General features: G+C 45.4%; 1 protein-coding gene across 2 annotated transcripts in view; it reads right to left on the reverse strand.

Moving 5' to 3' along the window:
• Positions 1–910: 910 nt before the first annotated feature.
• tom1l2 (target of myb1 like 2 membrane trafficking protein) overlaps positions 911–25,373 on the reverse strand; it is a 33,113-nt gene continuing 8,650 nt past the window's right edge. The window contains exons 5-15 of one of the 2 annotated variants that reach the window (XM_056297118.1): positions 19,695–19,829; positions 19,448–19,594; positions 17,584–17,700; positions 14,980–15,113; positions 13,698–13,749; positions 8,777–8,945; positions 7,172–7,298; positions 6,372–6,432; positions 3,538–3,597; positions 2,866–2,902; positions 911–2,763 (exon numbers count right to left, since the gene is read on the reverse strand). In XM_056297118.1, coding sequence (XP_056153093.1) covers positions 2,615–2,763; positions 2,866–2,902; positions 3,538–3,597; positions 6,372–6,432; positions 7,172–7,298; positions 8,777–8,945; positions 13,698–13,749; positions 14,980–15,113; positions 17,584–17,700; positions 19,448–19,594; positions 19,695–19,829 — 1,188 coding nt within the window. In that variant the 3' untranslated portion in view covers positions 911–2,614. The remainder of the gene's footprint in view (positions 2,764–2,865; positions 2,903–3,537; positions 3,598–6,371; positions 6,433–7,171; positions 7,299–8,776; positions 8,946–13,697; positions 13,750–14,979; positions 15,114–17,583; positions 17,701–19,447; positions 19,595–19,694; positions 19,830–25,373) is intronic. The other variant, XM_056297119.1, reaches the window with a different exon arrangement.

The raw sequence follows: 25,373 nt of genomic DNA on the forward strand, positions 1-25,373 counted from the left end.
GCAGCATGGTACATGTATTAGTCAGGGGTAATGGTGCAGCATGGTACATGTATTAGTCAGGGGTAATGGTGCAGCATGGTACATGTATTAGTCAGGAGTAATGGTGCAGGATGGTACATGTATTAGTCAGGAGTAATGGTGCAGCATGGTACATGTACGTATTGTATTAGTCAGGAGTAATGGTACAACATGGTACATTTACACATTAGTCAGAAGTAATGGTGCAACATGGTACATGTATTAGTCAGGAGTAATGGTGCAGCATGGTACATGTATTAGTCAGGGGTAATGGTGCGACATGGTACATGTATTAGTCAGGAGTAATGGTGCAGCATGGTACATGTATTAGTCAGGAGTAATGGTGCAGCATGGTACATGTATTAGTCAGGGGTAATGGTGCGACATGGTACATGTATTAGTCAGGAGTAATGGTGCAGCATGGTACATGTATTAGTCAGGGGTAATGGTGCAGCATGGTACATGTATTAGTCAGGAGTAATGGTGCAGCATGGTACATGTATTAGTCAGGAGTAATGGTGCAGCATGGTACATGTATTAGTCAGGAGTAATGGTGCAGCATGGTACATGTATTAGTCAGGAGTAATGGTGCAGCATGGTACATGTATTAGTCAGGAGTAATGGTGCAGCATGGTACATGTATTAGTCAGGAGTAATGGTGCAGCATGGTACATGTATTAGTCAGGAGTAATAGTGCGACATGGTACATGTATTAGTCAGGAGTAATGGTGCAGCATAGTACATGTACTAGTCAGGAGTAAAGTGTGTGTCTGCATCTGCAGTAGCTTCTGAAGAGGAGTGTCTGGCTGGAAGGTAAGCTATGTTGAAGATGTCAGCATGAAGAAATGAGGGAGAAACAGACGTGAGTGAAGGGTTCTCGTTATTACATCCTCTGACAGAGGAGCATGGACGTCAAGCCAAAGACTGGGACCATTTGACGGATTACCAGCTCAGAGTCTGTAATTTACCACATGTTCATTTTCAACACAAATAATTAAACACACAAACATTGGTCCTTTAAGTTTAAATTCAGTAAAACAGAAAACATACAACGTGGTCCACTCAGACGAGTTCAGACCGGACCGATGACCCAGCTTCACCCAGCAACCTGCTGCAGGAAGACGAGCAGCGGTTCAGCATCCGGACCAACCTCCCGGTACCCGGCGGGGAGCCCGCTGTGGTCATGTGACACTAACAAAGCGTCCCGTCTCACCTAAAGACACGTGACCGTCTTCAGCAGACGGACAGCTTGACAGAAATATGATATATAAATACACATCTATATATCCAGCACAGTGCGTTTCCCTTAAATCACATGAGTGAATCATACATGAAGACAGACAGACAGACCTGCCTACACAGAGGTCATTCTGATGAAGAATTCAAAAAGCAAATAAAGTCTCTGCAAAATCATTTCAAACTGCATCTGAGAATCCTGACCAAATAAACAAAGTGCTGAACAGATTATAACGGAGGGAAAAAAGGATTTGCTCAAAATATCTAGTGTCGCCTGGCAGCTCGCCAGCCACGGAGGAGGAACTTCCCTACAGGAGATGGTGAACGTTCAGCCTCCTCCTCCTCCTCCCTCCCACGGTGAGGTAAACCTCTTCCGAGAGCGGCTGAGGAAGATAAGCCTGCTCAGATGCCCTTTTAATCTCCTGTAATGCCGACGTCTCTCCCGTACACGGCCTGGTTAAACATACTATATACACACGACTAATAAACTCAGCATTTATCATTTACAGATATACAACAGCCCCACTCCACACAACATGGAAATCAAGGTCACCACTAAGCGAGACAGACTGTTAATCACGTGGGTCACACGTAAAGGCTTCCTCATAGGGCACGATCAGGATGTCTAAACATGTGACCAAATAATGAGAATGGCCCCATAATGAGGGAAAACAATGGCAGATATACTTCTAATGGTGCAAACTGTCTAAATGTTCAGAGGAGGAGGAGGATGGTAGTGGATGACGGTACGGCATGCCGGGGAGTCTTCATCAGGTGTGTATGTGGTCATAATAAACAGACAGGCAGACCTCCTCTGTCACACCGAGGTCACGGGATCAGGGAAGATGAAAGATGACCACACAACACGCTAGCTGTCCTTTCTCTGCAGACCACAAGCGGCTAACGAAGTCCACAAACACAGTACAACAGAAAACGTCCTTCATGGACTAGTCAGGAACATCATTGTACAGTGACCCTTGTTGTTTCCAGAACTAGCTGGTGAGCTCCACTTGTCTAATAGTGTATTAAAATGGCGCATTTGTATGGTTTTCCCTTCATGTAGTGAAGATAAACTAAAAAAAAGAATGAAAGATTCCCTTTTTAATGAAGATAAAGCACTGGCAGACTGTAGTGTAGCCGGGTGGTGTTTAGCCAGCAGGGCTGAAAATAAATCGAGGGGGCATGTGAGTGCGTCAGGTGTGTTCTGAGTGTTATGCGTGGCGTGTTTGTGTGTCGCGTGACACACACAAGTGCACAGCTGCAGTCCGTCCTGGCATGTTGCTGTTCAGCTGGTCGGGTCACACGCCAGGGCTTGGGGGGGGGGGGGGGGGTTGTCAAAGGAAGGTGAAAGGTGAGAGGTCTACATGGCGAACAGCGCATCTTCTTGTTGGTCTGCTTTCTTGCGGCTGGGTGTTCCCTGCATCGCCCCAGGCTCACCATTAGGGGGCGACGGCAGACTGGGAGCCATTTCTGCAGCTTTGGCTCTCTCTTCCAAGAACTTGTCAAACTCTGACAGAGAGAAGAGGAGGAGAAGAAGAACTGTCAGGGATAAGAATGAGTGAAAACGTGTTGAGGGTTATTAGAGAGGGAAACTGAACTGAGCTGACTCACCTTCACTTGTGACTCCTTCCTCTCCCTCGTCTCCCTTCTGTTCAGAACAAAATAAAAGTTAGAACAAGTTTTTCGTCACAAAACTACAAAGCAAAACCCACAAACCACCACAAACTCACCACACACAAATCCTGCCCGCACACCCGCCACTACTAATTAAAAACCAACAAGCACCCGGAACAAACTTCTCAATTTTCAATGCATAAAACGTACCAACAAAGGTAACCCCAGAAATCAGCTGATACTTTCAAGTCACATGACACAAGTATCACACGACCAAGGTGTCCAATCACCACCCCTAACCCAAGCTCGTGCAGTTAGATTATAAAAGAGTGCATTAGATAGTCCACCCATGTCTATGTACATCAAACTGTACAAACAAAACCACACTTGTAGACCAACATGTAGGGCTATTTATTACCCCACGGTACTGCCACAACCACCCCAAAAACACACCGTTAGTAACTGGACAGACTGGACAGTGGAGCCAGACACATGATTGGTCAAAGAGTAAGGAGGTGTGGTGAAAAACATGAGGGAAGAGAGACATGTTATTGTCTTGCTTAATAAAACAGAGTCAGAGTAGATTAGGGAGAGCTGCTGATGGAAAAAAGAGAGGGTACAGAAAGAGGAGGGGAAAAGCAGGCAGAAATAAAATCATGAGGGTCTCACCACATCAGAACACAGCCACTCCTCTATGTCATCCATGACAGAGGACTGGCCCTCCGCGCCCTAGGGGGCAGCACCGAGCGCCATGCGTGGCCAGGGGCAGCAAAGCCACAACATAAAATACCCCCCGCCCCATGAACAAACAGAAAATAGAACTTGAATGAACGTCAGCGTCAACTGAAATGTAACTCAAGAATACATTTAGTGTAAATGAATGACATGAACACGCCACTGGTCTGGGAAAAGACTTTCAGGAACAACTCCACTCACACCAACACAACAGCAAACCAGCAGTCTGGATTACATGGACACGCTGAGCAATGCCAGCATGGAGGAAGAAGTCAATCGCCATGCTGGACAGCAGGGCGGGGAATGAACTCCCTGTCAGTCCACCACCGCAGCTGCACGTCCCTTCATTTGACCTGATTATTCAATTTTCCTATGGGCAGATTTTTTTCTTTTTCCTTTTTCTCCCCAACTGGATCCAGCCAATTACCCTACGCTTTCCGAGCCGTCCCGGTCGCTGCTCCACCTCCTCTGCCGATCCGGGGAGGCCTGCAGACTACCACATGCCTCCTCCCATACATGTGGAGTCACCAGCCGCTTCTTTTCACCTGACAGTGAGGAGTTTCACCTGGGGGGACGTAGCACGTGGGAGGATCACGCTATTCCCCCCAGTTCCCCCCCAACAGGCGCCCTGACCGACCAGAGGAGGCGCTAGTGCAGCGACCAGGACACATACCCACATCCGGATTGCCACCTGCTGACACGGGCAATTGTGTCTGTAGAGACGCCCGACCAAGCCGGAGGTAACACGGGGATTCGATCTGGCGAGCCCCGTGTTGGTAGGCAACGGAATAGACCGCTACGCTACCCGGACGCCCCCTATGGTCAGATTTTAGATTTGTGTTGTTGATTTTTAGAACAGAGAACAACCTCCGAATGACGGCTGGTTGCCTGCTACAGTGTCAGACAGAGGACAAATTTACCAGACAAACTTAGCATTAGCATTAGCTACACAGACTGGTGGCTAGTGTGTGAACTTCCCAGCCTGCATGACAGAAATGGGTCATCAGAGGGCGACAGCATAGCGTCATATCAAAGACATGCACACCCACAAAGGTATTGTACTTTCTAGACTCATACAGTTAGTCTGGCATATTCTAAGCATCTAACATGTCTAGTTAGTAAAAACAATATTAGAAAAGCGACATCAGCAAGGTTAAAAATGGACCCAGAGGTCAGATTAAGTTTCCTCTAGTGGCAGAACTGAAGCACACTGAATCCCGACTGCCAGGGACACAACAACACACTTTGTTACATAAAGATGACTGTGGTTCTGAGGAACAACACAACGTACAGGGAAAAGACAGGAAACACACACACACACACACACACAAACACACACCCTCCATCACTGTTCTCCAGCATATATCCTGTTTGCTCTTCATCTCTTTCACTAGTTCTGCCTCCTTCTGACTCACCTTATTCCACTTCCTCTATTTTTTCCCTTTTCTCTCACACTTAGTTTTCATCAGCAACTGCCTATCTCTGTTAGGAGTCACCAACTCGCACTGCGCGAGTTTGTCAAGACTCCAGATTCCAGTCAAAAGAAATCAAACATCCATCCATTATCCAAACTGCTTACCCTGCTCTCAGGGTCACGGGGATGCTGGAGCCTATCCCAGCAGTCATTAAGTGGCAGGCGGGGAGACACCCAGCACAGGCTGCCAGGCCATCACAGGCCCCCCCCCCCACACACACACACACACACACACCTAGGAACAATTTTTAGTACAGCCAGTTAACCTGACCTACATGTTTTTGGACTGTGGGAGGAAACCGGAGCACCCGGAGGAAAGCCACGCAGACACGGGGAGAACATGCAAACTCCACACAGAGGACGACCCGGGACGACCCCTGAGGTTGGACTACCCCGGGGCTCGAACCCAGGACCTTCTTGCTGTGAGGCAACCGCACTAACCACTGCGCCACCATGCTGCCCCTCTAGCTAACCTATCCTTCTAAATATTACTGTATATTATGCACTCCCTGTGATGGCCTGGTGGTCTGTCCAGGGTGTCTCTCCGCCTGTCGCCCAACGACTGCTGGGATAAGCTCCAGCATCCCCATGACCCTGAGAGCAGGATAAGCAGTTTGGATAATGGATGGATGGATTATGTACTTCTGCAAAGGTGCATGTTTGATTTTAATGACATGAATCTTTCCCAATCAGGAATAAAGATATTGGAGTCTTTCAGCCTCACATACTATATAAGATAATCGTCCAGTGCCACCTCCATAGATCAGTGGGGACTCAGCCAGATCTTAAAAATCAGTCGTGAGGTCAAATCATTGTTAAATGGGGCTTGAAAGTTGTGTAGTGTGTCCCCGGCATTTAACACTCTTGATAAGGGTGCCAGCTAAATGCCTACATTAGGAAAGTAAATGTTAAATAGCATAAGTAGTTCCTACTCCAGCTGTTAAACAGAAGACTCAGAGGCTACAGAGGCCAACAGCAAACTAGCTTAAAAAATGACCAAGGCAAGTCTTGAGCATCGCTTTGCTAGTTTAGCATTCGTTGCAGCAGCAGCATCAGTCAGCAACATGCACGTGAGCAAATTTCTGCTTGATGAGGTGTTACAGACTATTGCGCACACACACACACACGCACACACACACACATACACACACACACACGCACACACCCGCACGCACACGCACGCAATTGAAATTTAAGTGGTTGTGAGATGGATTGTCCTGAAAGTGAATCCTATGCTGGATATGGAACTGTGTGATGAAGGCTGGATAAAGGAACTAGTGTGATGGAGACTCACCCCTCCTATAGTCAGCTGTCGAACATCGAGGGTAGGAGGGAGGCTATCTTCCTCTGGAGCCCTGAGACAGAAAGGATAATGTGAAATATCTCTCATGCCTCGGTTCACCGTCCATGCATTAAACCCATTTTACGGTTTTCGGGTGTGTGTACACTGTGTGAATAAGCTACATTTTGGCTGCATTTTCCTTTAACATTTCACAGAGCTCAGTATTCTCTCTTTGCCTGGTTGCTAGCCTCAGTTGCGTTTCTCGCTGTCTTAAAAGCCAATAAAAGACATTAGTTAACTTGCAAAGGCAATGTTAGTTCAGTAAAGTACTCCAGTCTGACTGGCGCTAGCTTTGTGATGAAAACATAGAATAAATAAAATGTCACATAAAGCTCATTTCAGAAGCTTCTGTGTCGGGGCTTGAGCACAAGCTGAGATCATTGCCTGTTTGTCCACCGTCTACTGTGTTATAAGTGCAATGAAATGTGGTCATTGAAATTCATTGACGAGCTTTCAGCAGCCAAACGTAGTAGTAGTAGATTAAGCAGAAATATCATGCCCGAAGGGCGCATACTGCATCCCAGCACTGAAATAAACCTGGAAAAGAATATTGAAAGGATGAATTTCCTCCACATTAACAGTTGTCTATTGTAAGGACTGTAGATAAATATCATGTTCCTTCTTTTCCCTCTTTTAAAGCACAAGCCCATCAATCACAGCTGATCGCTGATTCATTGATTCATTCTCTGACGCTGCGCTGAGGGCAAGTTTCAGACAGGATGTTCTGAATGTAGGCAGGTGTTCTTGCTTACGTCTGGCGTGGTTCAGACAGAGCTCCGGTCCGAGTCTGAGCGAACATGTCAAAGTCATCCTGGGAGGGCGGAGGCTTACAGCTGGACAGCAAGCTCAGGGTGGTGCTCACACTATCTGCACCTACATCTGAATAGGAGGCACAAAACAAACCCATCCCGTGATGTCACAGTAATCATACGTCTAAAACCAGAATGCAATTACACAAAAATAACAACAAAAAATGTCTGATTTCCTGTGGATCAATAACCCAGCACCATCATTAAAAGTACAGTCCAGGCGTGCGGGTAGCATGGCGGTCTATTCCGTTGCCTACCAACACGGGGATCGCCAGTTCGAATCCCCGTGTTACCTTCGGCTTGGTCGGGCGTCCCTACAGACACAATTGGCCGCGTCTGCGGGTGGGAAGCTGGATGTGGGTATGTGTCCTGGTCGCTGCACTAGCGCCTCCTCTGGTTGCTCGGAGCACCTGTTCAGGGGGGAGGGGGAACTGGGAGGAATAGCCTGATCCTCCCATGTGCTACGTCCCCCTGATGAAACTCCTCGCTGTCAGGTGAAAGTAGCAGCTGGTGACTTATGTATCATGTGTCAGAAGAGACATGTGGTAGCCTGCAGCCCTCCCCGGATCAGCAGAGGGGGTGGAGAAGCGACCGGGACGGCTCGGAAGAGTGGGGTAATTGGCCAGATACAATTGGGGGGAAAAAGCCCCCCCCCAAAAAAAATAGATATAAAAGTACAGTCCACAACTGATGTACACAGTGGCTGTTCGTCCAAATTCTGCTGTTGTTTCGGTCAGACGTAGTCAACGTTGTTCGCTTTATTACTTGAAAATGAGAAAACCAAATGACGCCGAATCACTTTCACTTCTTTTCAAGGCTTTCAACTGTTTCCATTTCCCAAACAAATACACAATGTTGTCGACTGGTGAAGTACATCATGTTTCTTGTTGTCAGTAGAGCACTAGTGTTGTTGCTGCACTCAACATAGCCATTGGCGGAGCAGGACATTACAGATTGTACCTTTAAACATTAGCATGTGCACATACCCACAACCAGACATTCATCATTCATCCCTTCCCTGAACCAGTGCTCAAAATCCAACCAGGGTTCATATTTACCACATTTACCCAACACACACACACACACACACACACACACACACACACACACACACACACAGACACACACACACACACACACACACACACACCTCCATCTTGTTGCCATGAAAAACAGGTGGAAAATTTAACTGATTATGGGCTCTACCAGAGCTGGTTCCTCAGTATAATGATCCAGCAGCACTAGTTGTCAGACAAGTCAAGTCCGTTTTATTTGTAGAGCCCAATATCACAAATTACAAATTTGCCTCAAGGGGCTTTACAGAAACACAACAACCTGTCCTTAGACCCTCGCATCGGATCAGGAACAACTCCCTAAAAAACCCTTTAACAGGGGGAAAAAATAGGAAGAAACCTTCAGGGAGAGCAACAGAGGCGGGATCTCTCCCCCAAGACGGACAACGTGCAATGTGAGTGGATGGAAGTCAGTCTATTATCTTATAGTTTATGCCCAGCTTCCTGTAGATGAGGAAGGAGGTGGGTTACGTACCGAGGCCAGCCAGCCGTGTGGCCAGGGAGGCAGGGGAGGATGGGCGTACTCCTGGAGTGGACAGGTTGGGGGGGAGGCTGGTGGGAGCGGTAGCGGGCATGTTGCTGACCACTGCTGGGGAGCCCGGGCCCAGGTCTATCAGGTTGTCCTCGGTAGCTTCACTTAGGACCTGTCAGAGACGGAGGACATGGGAATGGCCGCCCCTTCAAAAGTGAGACTCGATACCGAGAGCTGTTCAGCAGAGAAGGAGGCAGTGCGAGGTCTTGGCTCAGCTGCTGCTAACCAAACCACTTACATTAAAGGTAAAATGGCAAAGGAAGATGACCTTGGTCGTGCTTTGAAAAATACAGACATTAAATGCATGGGTTTGAATAAAACAAACTAACAGTGCATGGTGTATGAGGGGAGAATGCACAGTTTCATATGGAAGGTCACCTGTTACTTTCAGAAGAGGGGAAACATGTCCATGACAGAGGGAAGCAACCATTTTTCTTAAGGGGGATAACAGCAGAATTTAAGCTGCTTAAACTGCAGTGTAACAACAGAAAAAGGTGATGCAAAATCTTAAAATCTCACTGATAATTTGTCATCTTGTCAACCTACTGTCAGGGCCTGGCAGCACTTTTGTTTGCCGTGAAACAAACCCTGGCCATGGGCGTTCACCGTCTAATTAAGAACAAATTAATTAAGATAAACTCTTCCCCCTTAAGAATGCAGGAACGAGGAGGAAGGAGAGATCTGGAGGAGTCACCCTAGGCTCATTCATGTTTGCTCAGAAGACAAACTGTATGTCAAACCCCGGCCATTCGAGATGATACTAAACTTATTTTAGAGTGAGCTTTGAGAGCCAGACCAGTCTGCTTGTTGATCACGTTGATCTCAGTGTCTTTGTGAGGAAAAGAGTTTGACCTCCCTCTCTCTCTCTCTCTTTCGGTGAGAGCGATTCAGAAGGACAACCTCGTCCAAAACGAGAACGGCTCAATTGAGGCTTTGATCAGAGGGGGCTCTGTCACGCAGCGTGACACAGCAGAATTTTAAACACAAAAGCACCAGCTGGCTCACAAGGCTACCAGACCGTAACTCTAGGAACGTACTGGCTGTTCTAGCATGAGACTGTACTCCATTATCAACTACATCAATACCCAGCTACCTCATAACCCCTGGTCAGGGTTATTTGCTGTTGGAGGGGTGTAGTCAAAACATGTCATATGGGGGCATATCAGACAGGTAGGAGGTGGAGCCCATGTTTCAGCCATGTTATTTATGGAACTAGTTACAGTGGGAGGGTGAGAGTACTTTGATACTTGCCTGCCTCAGCTAGCCATAAAAAGGACACAAACAGAAAGGAAGAAACACAATGAGTACCATTAACATGCCTGTGCTGGGACACAGTGCAGGGCATGATAATAGCACAAGAGACATTGAGAGGAGGGCTGACTGGACATGCCACATGCAACTCCTCACACACTTGACAGTGGACAGTAGAGATTGAATGGGGGGGGGGAGACACCATATTAGCAGAAAGAACACCATGCAGTGAGAGATGTACAGTATCACAGCAGAGAGAATGGAAAGGTGTGTGGTCTGAAAATATGGAGGACGTGCCGCAGGTGTCTGATGTTCTGCCTTCATCTAAACTAGTGTTGCAGTCTGTATGCAGGTCGGTGAGGTGGCAGCTGCAAGGCTGAAGGGAAGGGTTCGTTTTGGAAAACATGTTGCACTTTGCCTGTCCTTCACATGAACCAACCAACCAACCACAGTGGAGATGAGGTGGGGCTTAATTTTACAAAAGCTGCAGACAGTTTAATGACTAGTGAGGGAAAAGGGAGAAGGAACCAAAAAAAAAAAATTTGTTGATTAATTCTCAATAAAAGCTACAGTCCTGAAAATCATTATTTTTTTACTGCTATGTAAGCGTTGGTAAGGACAGTGTTATTTGAGCGCCTGGCTGAACCTGAGTTTTACTTATTGACGTTGTACTATCTGTTGGTAAAGGAGGTCCTCTACCAGCTTGTTGTGTCATACCTGCTTGTTAGACACAACTAGGGCTGCATGATATTGCAAAAAACCCACATTGCGATATTTTTTGTCCTGCGATATATATTACAATATGAAAAACAATACAGGAATTTTCACCAGATGACTTCAATAGCTCTATTTGGAAAGAATTATTCATTCATTCATTCATCTTCAGCAGCTTCTCCGGGGTCGGGTTGCGGTGGCAGCAAGCTAAGTAGGGCACTCCAGATGCCCCTATCCCCCGCAATGCCCTCCAGCTCCTCCTGGGGGATCCCAAGGCGTTCCCAGGCCAGATTGGACATGTAATCCCTCCAGCGAGTTCTGGGTCTACCCCGGGGTCTCCTCCCAGTTGGCCATGCCCAGTAAACCTCCAAAGGAAGGCGCCCAGGGGGCATCCTAATCAGATGCCCGAACCACCTCAACTGGCTCCTGTCGATGCGAAGGAGCAGCGGCTCTACTCCGAGCTCCCTCCGGATGCCCGAGCTCCTCACCCTATCTCTAAGGCTGAGCCCAGACAACCTATGGAGGAAACTCATTTCAGCCTCTTGTATCCGTGATCTCTCCCTTTCAGTCACTACCCAAAGCTCATGACCATAGGTGAGGGTTGGAACGAAGATTGACTGGTAAATTGAGAGCTTTGCCTTCCGGTTCAGCTCCCTCTTCACCACAACGGTCCAGTACAAGGTCCACATTACTGCTAATGCTGCACCAATCCGCCTGTCAATCTCCCGCTCCATCCTACCCTCACTCGTGAACAAGACCCCGAAAGACTTGAACTCCCTTCACTTGAGATAACAACTCACCCTCAAGCTGGAGGGAGCAGTCCACCATTTTCCGGTTAAGAACTATGGCCTCAGACTTGGAGGTGCTGACTCTCCTCCCAGCCATTTCACACTCAGCTGCAAACCTATGGCGTTATTTTTGTGCCTCTCTTCGAAATTAAGTTAATGTGTGTAAAAAACATTTATTTGTGTGCTCAAAATATAGGCACAAAAATAACAGCAGGATGAGAGTTTGTGGCGGACATTGCCAAACTCAAAACATTTCATACTGCCAGAACTTGCATACAGAGTGTAGAAACCGTATTCATTATTCCCATCAGTCACATGACTTTATTGTTGCTGCCATGTTGGATCACAGCCTAGCTGTGGATACGTGTTGCAACTGTTTGTTTATTCTATGCAACATGTGTTCTCGCCGCTGACTCGCCGCTGACTCTCATCCCGGCCATTTCACACTCAGCTGCAAACCGCCCCAGTGTGCACCGGAGGTCGCGTTCTGATGAAGCCAACAAAACCACATCATCTGCGGATGATCCAATTTGGAAAGAATTAATCATTCTAGAATGATTGGGGTGACTTTGTAGGGGAGTTGTTGGGAAGCTGTGAAATGTGAAGAGGAGATGGAGCCAGATAGATGACACAGAGCGACAGCCGAGAACAGTAACGCACGGATCAGCTCTGACGTCATGCCAATCTGCATGTACACATAAACCATACACCCGCCACCCAACTGAATGAATTCTTTTCTCCGATTTAAGAGACCCACACCCAATCACACAATACCGTTATTTCTCAGTGGGATATACATGTAAGTGTGATGATACGGTAACATATTACACCAAGTCTGAGGTACCAGTTTTGTGGCTATCATATACGTACAGCGCTTCACAGCTGCTGCATATCACATACCAGCACTTGACTCGTCATGGTTGAGTATTTCACTCAACTGCTCCCACACGGAACTTTTCCACCCTTCCCTTTTTTTGCTTTTAATGCTTTTTTAATTTTCTCTCAGATCTTTTTTGCCTCCATTCCTGTTTAACACAAATGGATGCTGCATTTAATGCAATGAGAGTCTAGTCTGCTCATTCATATTTGAAACGGAGATTAAAATATATTCACATGTATGGGAGGAGACGTGGTAGTCTGCAGCCCTCCCCGGATCGGCAGAGGGGGTGGAGCAGTGACCGGGACGGCTCGGGAGGGTGGGGTAATTGGACAATTTTGATTGGGGAGAAAAAAAGGGGGGGGGGTATGTTCACATTTTAGAGAAGGTGATTATTATTTTCTTCATTAATGATGTATTATTTCACCCACCCGAAACCCATCCACTATTAATAAGAATGTTAGTTTTTATGACTTGGCTCACCCGAGGATATTGACCCTGCCCACGGATAAAACGGCGATCCGTGCATCACTAGCCAAGAAGCAGACGAACACGTCAATGTATCATTCGTCCAAATGGAGAGAGAAATTGCAAAGTTGAAAGTATCAAATCGGAGTAAATTATGTCATGTCAGACAGATTTCTCTTGTAGATTACTCATGGAAAATGACACCCGTGTGAGTTTTCCTTTGTATCAAGCAGCAAAAAGTTAGAGCATGAGGTGTTTCAGTTACGTCGCCTTACTTCACATCGCACGGTCTGCGATGTGACAATTGCGCGTGCGCACATCGCGATAATAACGCTAAAACGATATATCATGCAGCCCTTGACACAACAACTTCACTTCTTCTTCAGACTCCACACTACCTGCCTTCTGCATTTTGCTGCTCTGGTGAAGACCCGCAACATTATGGATCTCATCCTTTTGCCCAGGGAAACTTTAACGGAGAGTTAGAAAGTATCAGGTAGGATATTTGTTAGCTGGTAAATCTTTAGGACTGTAGCTTTAACTGGGACGACGGAGTGTGAGTATGAGAGCTGGCTGGTGGGGTGGTCTGTAGCTGTGTAAAGGCTGTTACTACAGATAACCATCAGAAACAAAGTGAGCGAGACATGAGCTGGAGTTAATTATCGGAGCTAAAAGGCAGCTGAGGTTGAATGTTTCCCTGTGAAAAATTAAACAGAGCGCAGTGGGCACATCCTGTTACCTGCTGGGGCAGTTACTACTGACTCACCCCGTTGTTGACATTCTGAGCAGAAGACCTCCCGGAGCGAAACCTCTCATACCTGACGGAGACAAAGAAAGAGGAAAGAATGATCATCTCTCGCCCAAAGGAAAAATAACATGTCAGTGCCTTCACAGTTCTGAATGAGAATACTGTTGAGAGACAATACTATACACAACACTCACTATCTCCTACAGCAGTTTTCTTTATCTACTCTTATATATTCTACTTTATTACATTATTTAATACTTGCTCTAGTCGTTTATATATACAGTAGAATTAAATAGTAAAATCAAAAAATAACTAAAATTTCTAAATCTGTAAAATATGAAGTTAAAATACAATCAAATTAATTTTAAAAATTTGAGTACATATTACAGTTACATGTTATAATATATTTACTTGTTATGTATTTACTCATTATATATTTATATACTTATATACAGGCTTGGAGAGTAACAGAATACAGTAAAATACATTATGTAATCAGGATACAAAAAAGTAATAGTTACAGAAAAAAGACGTAATCAGATTACCGATACAATTTTTAAAAACTGATTATTTTTCAGGATGACATTTTCCAAATAATATAAATGGTTTTTTTTTAATATTATATTTTACCATATTAATATTTTAAATAAAGAACTACTACCAGTGCATAATGCAGCATGGTAGTAACAGCACAGAGACTTCTCAACCTCACAAGGGCACGACAGTGCAGCACGTGGCTTCAGGTGAAAAATGAGCTTCACTGGGTGGAGATTTCAACACAACTTTGTGTTTGAATCAGAAAAGGAGAAGAACATCATAGTCCAGTGTAGGCCTGTGGTAAAAATGCTGTCAGCATTGAAGGACTCCATGTCTAATTCAAAGAAGCATTTGCAGGTAAGACCGACCGGAAGTTGCACAGACTCGATGGCTCACTGACGGGTAGAGTTGCCGCCCGTTCCTTAAAATACAGAATCGTCCTGTATTTTAGAAGGAAATGATGCGATCCTTGCTGACTGATACAGAGTGTGATTTGTTACGTATTCTCTGGGCGGCCTGAAGTCCGACAACCACATGAAAATTGTGGTGGTTTACCAGAGCAGTTTCCCTGGGCTACCAGGGGCACAAAAAGTATAATTTTGTTAAGAACTGTTTTTTATTTCTTAACAACATTTTACTTTCACTGTTTGGTTTTATAAAAACCAAACAGTGAAAATGGATTTCCAGAAAAATCCTCTCTGTCAGCAGACGGGCCATATCTCCAGTTCTTCCACATGGAAGAATCTGCAGGCTTTACTCTGACCTCTCGTAGCGCAGGAAGATATTGTTGAGATCATCGTTGACGTGGAGAAGCTCCTCGGTCACTTCCTCGTTGGACACACACGAGATGAGCTCCATTATCCTCTGCTGCATGGCTCTGCAAGTCCTGTTCAGTTCCTGCGCGCGCGCGCGCACACACACACACACACACACACACACACACACACACACACACACACACACACACACACTTTATAGCATTCTCTAATGGTCACTGGTAACTTCTTGTTTTGGACAGTGACTTTTTTTCATTTTATTTTTTTTATTTGGAATCACGTATTAACAGAATTTTTACATAATCATCTTTACTTAGATACTTTTACAAAGTCATCCATCTTTTCTACATTTTACAGAGTAATTACGGAAATAAAAAACAGGACATGGGGTGTTTTTCCATTTGAGAGAAAAGAAAAAAGAGAAAGTACAAAAACCACACTTACATAAACAAATTTAAACAAAAGAAGGAGGTTTTGGGGGAATATACAATTTCCACTTCTCCCAAATTTCCTCAAATTTAGTTTCCTCAAGCCTCATGGAGGTGATTCTTTCTATCACCACCATGTCATAAATGACATCACATCAGTCCTCTATAGATGACATCATACCAGCCCTCTATAGATGACATCCCATCAGTCCTCTATAGATGACATCATACCAGCCCTCTATAGATGACATCACACCAGTCCTCTATAGATGACATCATACCAGTCCTCTATAGATGACATCACACCAGCGCTTTATAGATGACATCACACCAATCCTCTATAGATGACATCATACCAGTCCTCTTTCGATGGGCTGGCTGTCTGGCCGAAGCTGTTTCTCTGTAATTGCTTCTCTAGCAGCTACACTCAGTACTCCAAATAAGTAACTTGTATTAATGTTTGTGGGGGTTGCATGTAAGAGACCAAAGAGAAGTTCATCCCAATTAAAAGTAATTTTTGTCCAAAATATAGTCACTAATTCTTTATAAATCTACAGCCAAAAGGTGTTTACTTTTGGGCGGGTCCAAAACAAGTGGTAGTGGTTGTCTTCCTGGGAGGACAGTGACATTTTAATTAAACTGAAACACAGTCTTGTTGGTCGTATTGATGCAGGTTATCAGGAAGTGGGTGAGTGTCGGCTGTGATAGTACGCCGTGCCTGGTAAGAGCTGTGAGCACATTCCTACGAGACTTATTACATAAATGCCTGATCATGATTATTTGACCTGACCGCGATCATTTTGCATAATTGTTTATTCATTTGCATAAAAACAGCTGGATGAAACGACAGAAACGTCATATTTCAGTCACTATTTCCACCTCGTTTTCCACCGTTTGTTGTTTGACTGGCGCTTCTTTCTTTTTTTTGGACTTCCTCCCCCTTTTCTCCCCAATTGTATCCGGCCAATGACCCCACTCTTCCGTCCCTGTCACTGCTTCACCCCCTCTGCTGATCCGGGGAGGGCTGCAGACTACCACATGCCTCCTCCCAAACATGTGGAGTCACCAGCCACTTCTTTTCACCTGACAGTGAGGAGTTTCACCAGGGGGCGTAGCATGTGGCAGGATCATGCTATCCCCCCCCCCCAGTTCCCCCTTCCCCCTGAACAGGCGCCCCGACCAACCAGAGGAGGCGCTAGTGCAGTGACCAGGACACATACCCACATCCGGCTTCCCACCCGCAGACACGGCCAATTGTGTCTGTAGAGCTGCCTGACCAAGCCGGAGGTAACGCGGGGATTCGAACTGAAGATCCCTGTGTTACGCAACGCAACGGAATAGACCGCTATGCTAGATGCCCAGACTGGCGCTCTTTTAATGACGTCCTCTTGTTGCGCCCCTGGCACATGAGTGGAGAATTAGCGCCAACAAACTGTTTATCTTGAGATGCTTATTCTCAAGGCTCAGCGTTTTGGGTTTTTATTTCTCAAAGTCATCCAGCATGCCGGATTTTGCCACAAGAGGACACTGTTACATAACCTCACATGAACAGGAACAACTTTTGGATCCGTGGAAACATAAAATCCAGGTGAAAATCAGATTAAACCGATTTGCTCCTTTTAAAAAATCTGGGTATTTTTCGGCTAAAATCGGTAAAAACTGAAAACGCTGAGCCTTGCCTATTCTGTAATATTGGATGACTGCATTTGGACGAGTATGTGTTGACATGAACATCACAGACGTAGCTGCAAAGCCAAACACTACAGGAGCGCTGTGGGCACATGTTGGTTTTAAGCCAAATTAAAAGGAAGAGCCCGATAACTTGGAGGAGGTGATTTGTTGGCTTTGCAGCAAAAAGGTGGTGGTTAAAAGCGCGAATACCACAAACCATCTACGGATCCACCATCCCACCCAATTCGCCGAACTTGGAAAGACAGACGGCTCAGAAAATAGGGTAACTGGCCGAAGTACAACTGGGAGAAAAGGGGGGAAAAGCCACAAAAAAAAAGAAAGACAATTAAACCGTTAATCGTGATTACTTGTATGACAATTAATCGTCAACTAAAATTTCATGATCGTGACAGCCCTACTGACACTGTTCAAAAAGTAAGTGCAGACACACATACAACAATCCCACACACACACACACACAGGAGTCCTGACCTGCAGCAGCTCGTGGTCCGAGGGGTCTTCCTGTCCTGGAACCATTTCGGTCAGCATCTCTGACATCACTTTGGTGTTTCCACGCACAATTTCCAACTCACTGCGCAAACGGCAAATCTGGAAAAACATGGGATTTAATCAACAACACGAGGTCTGCCAGTCTGCTACACAACCTGTGTGAAGAAGCCAGGCATCTCAAAAGGGAACCAAAAACCGTCCTCCCTGGCCTGTGTAGTTTGTGGATTCTCTGGGATGACGGTCATCGTTCACTCGTCTCAGACATTCACTTAGAAATGACAACAAACTCATGTTACTGATGAGCTGAGCTGTCAGATTATAAGCCTGACGATGACTACATGTCCTGCAAGTAAAGGAGGAAGCAGGTCTTTCTCTGAGTGACAGAGACAGAGATAAGAGACACAGAGGAAGAGCGAGAGACGGGAAAGAGACTGAGACACAGAGAGAGGGACAGCGGGTGATCAACAAACACACACACATGCAAAACAAGTCTTTTACACCCTCACATACACATACAGACAAAAACTTACACACACACACACACACACACACACACACACACACACATGCTGTAACTTAATACTATTTATCTACTTTAATATTACTGTTATTATTTAATGTATACTATAACTTAATATTATTTATCTACTTTAATATTACCATTATTTAATTTATGCTGTAACTTAATATTATTGATCTACTTTAATATTACTGTTATTATTTAATGTGTGCTATAACTTAATATTATTTATCTACTTTAATATCAGTGTTATAATTTAATGTGTGCTGTAACTTAATATTATTTATCTATTTTAATATCACTGTTATTATGTAATGTGTGCTGTAACTTAATATTATTTACCTACTTTAATATCACTGTTATTATTTAATGTGTGCTGTAAATTAATATTATTTATCTACTTTAATATCAGTGTTATAATTTAATGTGTGCTGTAACTTAATATTATTTATCTATTCTAATATCACTGTTATTATGTAATGTGTGCTGTAACTTAATATTATTTATCTACTTTAATATCAGTTATTATTTAATGTGTGCTGTAACTTATTTATCTACTTTAATATTAGTTATTATTTAATGTGTGCTGTAAATTAATATGATTTATCTACTTTAATATCAGTTATTATTTAATGTGTGCTATAACTTAATATTATTTATCTACTTTAAAATCACTGTTATTATTTAATGTGTGCTATAACTTAATGTTATTGATGTACTTTAACACTTATTATTTAATGTGTGCTATAACTTAATATTATTGATCTACTTTAATATCACTGTTATTGTTTAATGTGTGCTGTAACTTAATATTATTGATCTACTTTAATATCACTGTTATTATTTACATTCATATTGTTGTTATTTTACCAGATTGTTGTTTTTCAGCTTTGTTGACTGATTTGGCAACACAAATGTATCACTTTGGTCATGCCAAGAAAGCAAACTGAAATGAACTGAAGTGAAAACTGAAAGATGGACAGAAGGACAGACAGACATACTGACTGACTGACTGAAAGACAGACAGGCTGAAAGACAGACAGAAGGACAGACAGACAGACAGACAGAAGGACAGACAGACTGAAAGACGGACAGAGGGACAGAAGGGCAGACAGACAGACTGACTGACTGAATGAAAGACAGACAGGCTGAAAGACAGACAGAAGGACAGACAGACAGAAGGACAGACAGGCAGACAGAAGGACAGACAGACAGACTGAAAGACGGACAGAGGGACAGAAGGACAGACAGACAGGTTCTGTACTGGGCCGACTCTCAGGAAGCTGTGCCTGAGTCGGAACTGTCTATAGGTGTGCGGTACGTTACCTGTTCAGGTGTGGGGTTGATGGAGCCGGAGGCGTGGATGTTGGGGACTTGTGGGGTGGTGTAGGCTGGGGGAACGGAGCGCGGCGTGGGTTGGGGTGGGGCGCTGTACTTCTGCGGATTGGGGTCACCCTCCGGGGCAGACGCCAGCTGAAGAGAGAGAGAACAAAGTTACACCACACGGAGACACACACGCGTGTGCAGAGCACTCACATGACTCGTGAAGCAGCCTATAATGACGTCATCGCACCCGTTGCGGTGTGTGTATGGGTGACAGGGTCTCGAGGTCAGACATGGGGAACTCGATGCCCTTCCTCTTCAGCTCTTCATAGATGTGGACCACACCCGTAAGATCAGGACTGCTACGGAACGCATCAGCCCACGCCTGGAGGAGGGGAGGAGGGGGAGGGGGGGGGGCAAAACAAAGGTTTGTTGGAGATGACACAGCGAGGAACGGGCAGAGAAAAGCAGACAACTGACCTCTTAGTCACTCACACTCGGCAGTGTGTGAGGCGACGCTGGAGCGGGTTGCTAAAGGACAGACCAAAGGCAGGTTTGTCAAGGGCTTTCAAATGCAAGACGAGTCCTTGGACAAACAGTCTAGCTCTGTCCCGGTGACCTGCCCTGGAAGGTCTACATCTGAAGGTTGCTCTGGGTGCAGAGACACAGCTGACATCACCCCAGCTACGACCAGTCAACGGCGTGTAAGGCTCCGCTTCCCAACCCCTAATTAAACCCTTTGTACACCAAAACCAGCGCGTATGAGCGGGGTTTTCAAAAGCAGGTAAACCCGCTAAAAATGGGCAGTTGAGCCCTTTCACAGTGCCAACAGACCCGGGTCTGGCCGCCAGCAGACGAGTTTGCCCTTCTTTTTTTCTTCTGTCGCGTCATCTTTGACGTCACCACGTTCGCGACGTCCCGAAGGCGCCGGAAAACAGGAAGTAAACAGTAGAAAGCAGCGTGGACGCCAGAGAGACGGTGGTTAACGTTACTTTTTATATCTTGTACCTCGGTCTCTCTTTCACACCATACAAACTCAACGCAGGCTGACCCATGTTCGAGCGCTGCTTGAACGAAGACGTTGTACCCACAAACGATAGATGCTTTTCCTCAGCTGCCGGCGCGATTTTATGACGTACGGACAACGGCGCTACGTCATCGCGCAAATTCGCGTGTCCAGCCGAGTGTCACGTTTACGTCAATGCCGATCGGAGGTGGAGCCGATAAAACCCGCGACTCCTGCACAGACATGTGACCCGGGAGTGAATGCCGACTGTACCCTTTTACACCGACCACCAAAGGTGGATGTTAGCGGGGTTTTGGCCAGTGTGAAAGAGGCTTCAGAATCCGAATCATGTTTATTGGCCATGTAGGTTTGCACTACATGGAACGCGACTCCAATTTGGTGGCTCTCTCAGTGTACTTAACATAGAATAACAACACTACAACACAACAACCTGCACATATATACACAAGGACTGACTTATACATAGAATAACAACACTACAACACAACAACCTGCACATATATACACAAGGACTGACTTATACATAGAATAACAACACTACAACACAACAACCTGCACATATATACACAAGGACTGACTTATACATAGAATAACAACACTACAACACAACAACCTGCACATATATACACAAGGACTGACTTATACATAGAATAACACCACTACAACACAACAACCTTCACATATATACACAAGGACTGACTTATACATAGAATAACAACACTACAACACAACAATCTTCACATATATACACAAGGACTGACTTACACATAGAATAACAACACTACGACACAACAACCTGCACATATATACACAAGGACTGACTTATACATAGAATAACAACACTACTACACAACAACCTGCACATATATACACAAGGACTGACTTATACATAGAATAACAACACAACAACACAACAACCTGCACATATATACACAAGGACTGACTTATACATAGAATAACAACTCTACAACACAACAACCTGCACATATATACACAAGGACCGACTTATACATAGAATAACAACACTACAACACAACCTGCACATATATACACAAGGACTGACTTATACATAGAATAACAACACTACAACACAACAACCTGCACATATATACACAAGGACTGACTTATACATAGAATAACACCTCTACAACACAACAACCTTCACATATATACACAAGGACTGACTTATACATAGAATAACACCTCTACAACACAACAACCTTCACATATATACACAAGGACTGACTTATACAGGTGAAATAAGAGGTGATAAGGTGCAGTGGTGCAGAGAATATATCAGAGATGCTGAAATACACGCCTGAGGTAGATGTACATGACAGAGTGTACCAGTATACGACAATGTACAGTACAGTATATACAACATGTACAGTACAGTATGTACAACATGTACAGTACAGTATGTACAACATGTACAGTACAGTATATAAAACATGGTTGGATTTATTGACAGTGTTAAATGTGTTCATTTGAATGACAGCCCACGGAAAGAAACTGTTTTTATATCTGGTTATTTTGGGGTACAGTGCTCTGTAGCGCCTGCCAGAGGGGAGGAGTTTGAACAGGTTGTGACCAGAGTGATGAGTCTGCAGGGATGTTGCCCGCTCGTTTCCTGAGTCTGGAGGTGTATAAGTCCTGAATGGAGGGCAGGTTGGCACCAATGATTTTCTCTGCAGACCTAACTGTTGGTTGTAGTCTGGTGGCCGATCCAAACCAGACAGTGATGGATGTGCACAGGACAGACTGGATTATTGCAGTGGATTTATGCAGGCGATCTCGTTTTATTTACACCCCAAACGTAAAGAATTCAACCAGTGGAGGGTTGCTGGTGAAACGTTTTGCTCAAGACCACTTTAGTGGCAGACAATTAGAGTGTCTCCCTCAAGTTCCCACACAGAATATCCAAGCCAGTTGTGGATTTGAGCCAGCAACCTTCTAGTTACAACCTTGTTAGCCTACTCTCAAGGCTACAGTGACTCAGAAAAGTGGGCTTGTTTGATCCCCAGACCGGCAGGAAAATGTGGCTGGGGGGAGTGAATGAATGGCACTCTCCCCTACCTCAATAACCATGGCTGATGTGCCCTTGAGCAAGGCACTTAAACCCCAAACCAACTGCTCCAGTGGAGCCGCTCAGTAGCCACCAGTGAAGACTCCCAGAAAGTTGAATCGGTTCATCTGGACACGACGTTTATTGGGAGAAATGTTTCATCATCATCGAAGTGACTTCATCAGTCTCAACTGACTGCAGACATTCCCCAGCCGTATAAACAGCACAGCTGCATAACGACCGAAACCAACCTTCGGTTTCATAGGCAAACTGCTGTGACCGTTAACTAGAGTTACAATGGCCATGTGTACTGTTCACAGAGGACTGGGGATAGCTGCAATCACAGCATTGTAAGATGGCGACAGATGTACTCTTAACCCCCACCCCCCGTTCAGGGATGGTCGTTCCTGATTCACACAGATGGCCTCTTACAAGGCTGTGACTGCAACCATTCCCCAATCCTCTGTGAATAGTACACATGGCCATTATAACTCTAGTTAACGGTCATGGCCATTTGCATATGAAACTGATGGTTGGTTTCGGTCCTTATGCAACTGTGCTGTTTATAAGGTTGGGGGATATCTGCAGTCATTTGAGACTGACGAAACTGATGAAGTCACTTAGATGAGTGATGAAACATTTTTCCCAATCAATGTTGTGTCCAGATGAACTGATTCAGCTTTCTGGGATTTTCTTACCTGGACTACTGAGCATGTGTCAAGACACCAGCGAAGACTGTGGTTGCACGGGGCATCTCCAAGGTGTGAATGTGTGGAACAGTGTGAATGTACAGCAGGGTGTTAATGAAAAAGAGCACATATGCTCAGCATACTACCCTGGGTAAATAAAGGTAAAAAAACCAAAACAACAACTCAGTTCCGTTTGCCTGTTAGCTGTGTTGTGTTGCCGTCCCAGATCTGTGCTCCATCTGGAGCTAGATGGACTTCTACGTTACATTTACATTACAGTCATTTAGCCGACGCTTTTATCCAAAGCGACTTACAATAAGTGCATTTAACGTAGGAAGTCAGGAGAACAACTAGTCATCAGAGGTCATACATGCATCTAAACAAGCATCTAAGAGCAAAACCAGTGCTAAAATAAAAGTTCAAGAAAGAGATTTTTTTTTTTAAATGAGTGAATACAATAAGTGCTAAGAACAAGTAACAGGGTAGTAGTTCTTAAAGAGGTGAGTTTTCAACCTGCGCTGAAAGATGGGCAGCGACTCAGCTGTCCTGACATCAGTGGGGAGTTCATTCCACCACTGTGGGGCCATGCCAGAACCGAGCCGGGACCGGGTCGATCGGCAGCAAGGGCCTCTGAGCGACGGGGCAACCAGGCGTCCCGAGGCAGCTGAGCGAAGTGGTCGGGCGGGGGTGTAGGGCTTGACCATGGCCTGGAGATAGGAAGGAGCTGTTCCTTTCACTGTCCTGTAGGCCAGCACCAGAGTCTTAAACTGGATGCGAGCAGCTACTGGGAGCCAGTGTAGGGACATGAGAAGGGGAGTTGTGTGGGAGAACTTAGGGCGGTTGAACACCAGACGAGCTGCAGCTTTCTGAACAAGCTCCAGAGGTCTGATGGCCGACGCCGGGGCGCCAGCAAGGAGGGAGTTGCCGTAGTCCAGCCGGGAGATGACCAGAGCTTGGATGAGCACCTGTGCCATCTCGTTGGTGAGGAATGGGCGAATCCTCCTGATGTTATAGAGGAGAAATCTGCAGGAGCGAGCAACCAATGCAACATTTTCAGAAAACGAGAGTTGGTCATCCAGGATCACACCCAGATTCCTCATAGTCCAATTTGGCATCACCACGGTGTTGTCAATGGTGATGGCAAGGTCTCGGCCATCTCCGAGGGGGAAAGGAGAGTGGTTCACCTGAGCCAGCCAGGCTACCTGAGCTGCAGCAGGTAACCTGAAGCCTCCAGACTGACTGGGGCTCAAGAGAGACTGGACGTCACTCACAGCTCTGCCTGCAGATCACAGGCACATCCTGAGCCTCCAAGCAAACACAGTAATGTAAGAAACATCTCGGCCTGATACTGCATACCCCTCTCTATCAGCTTTACCCACTGTCAGAACTGGAAAACCTGGGACCTGGAACTTTCCCTATCTAGAACATTTAAGAACCTGTGTAAATTCTGGTCTAGGTTCTTCCTTTTGTTTCCACTGTATTTCAAGAACTGTAAAGCTTAAGAAATACGACTGAAAAAGCCACAGTCACACTGTCAACATGTCTTGATGCACGCTCAATAATGCAAAGGAGTTGAATCAAGTGCAACTGGACTTTGTATATATCCGTGAAGACGTTTCACCTCTCATCCAAGAGGCTTCCTCAGTTTGTGCCTTTCTGACTAGATGAAGCTAGTCTGACTGGCTGGTGATGAGACTCAGAATTTATCCTCTTGGAGTCATTGTCAGAGCTATAGATGTCCATGGCTCTTTGTGTCCCGATGTTTACCAACGCCCGTCGCTAACAGAGCCATAGATATGAGTGGCTCTTTTGTGTACCGATGTTTGGCCGCGCCCGTCGTTATCGGAGCTATTGATATGCGTGGCTCTCCTGTGCTACGATGTCCAGCCGCGCCCGTCGCCATCGGAGCAATTGATTTGCAATTGTTTAGCAGCGACGGTCATTGGGGGTGTTAGTTTCGACTTCATTATTCAGTGGTCATGAGAGTCGTTGGAGCCGTTAGTGACCGACTGTTGTTCTTGGAGGCTAGGCTTCTTGAGTCTCCTGGGTAGAGATGAAAGGACGGCATTGTAAGTGGGAGATAGGTGGTGTCGCAGAGCTCCTCCTCTGTTGAGGGATTGTTTTTCCAGTTTTGCATAGATGGCTTCC

This window comes from Lampris incognitus, chromosome 17, assembly GCF_029633865.1.
Source record: "Lampris incognitus isolate fLamInc1 chromosome 17, fLamInc1.hap2, whole genome shotgun sequence".
NCBI lineage: Eukaryota > Metazoa > Chordata > Actinopteri > Lampriformes > Lampridae > Lampris > Lampris incognitus.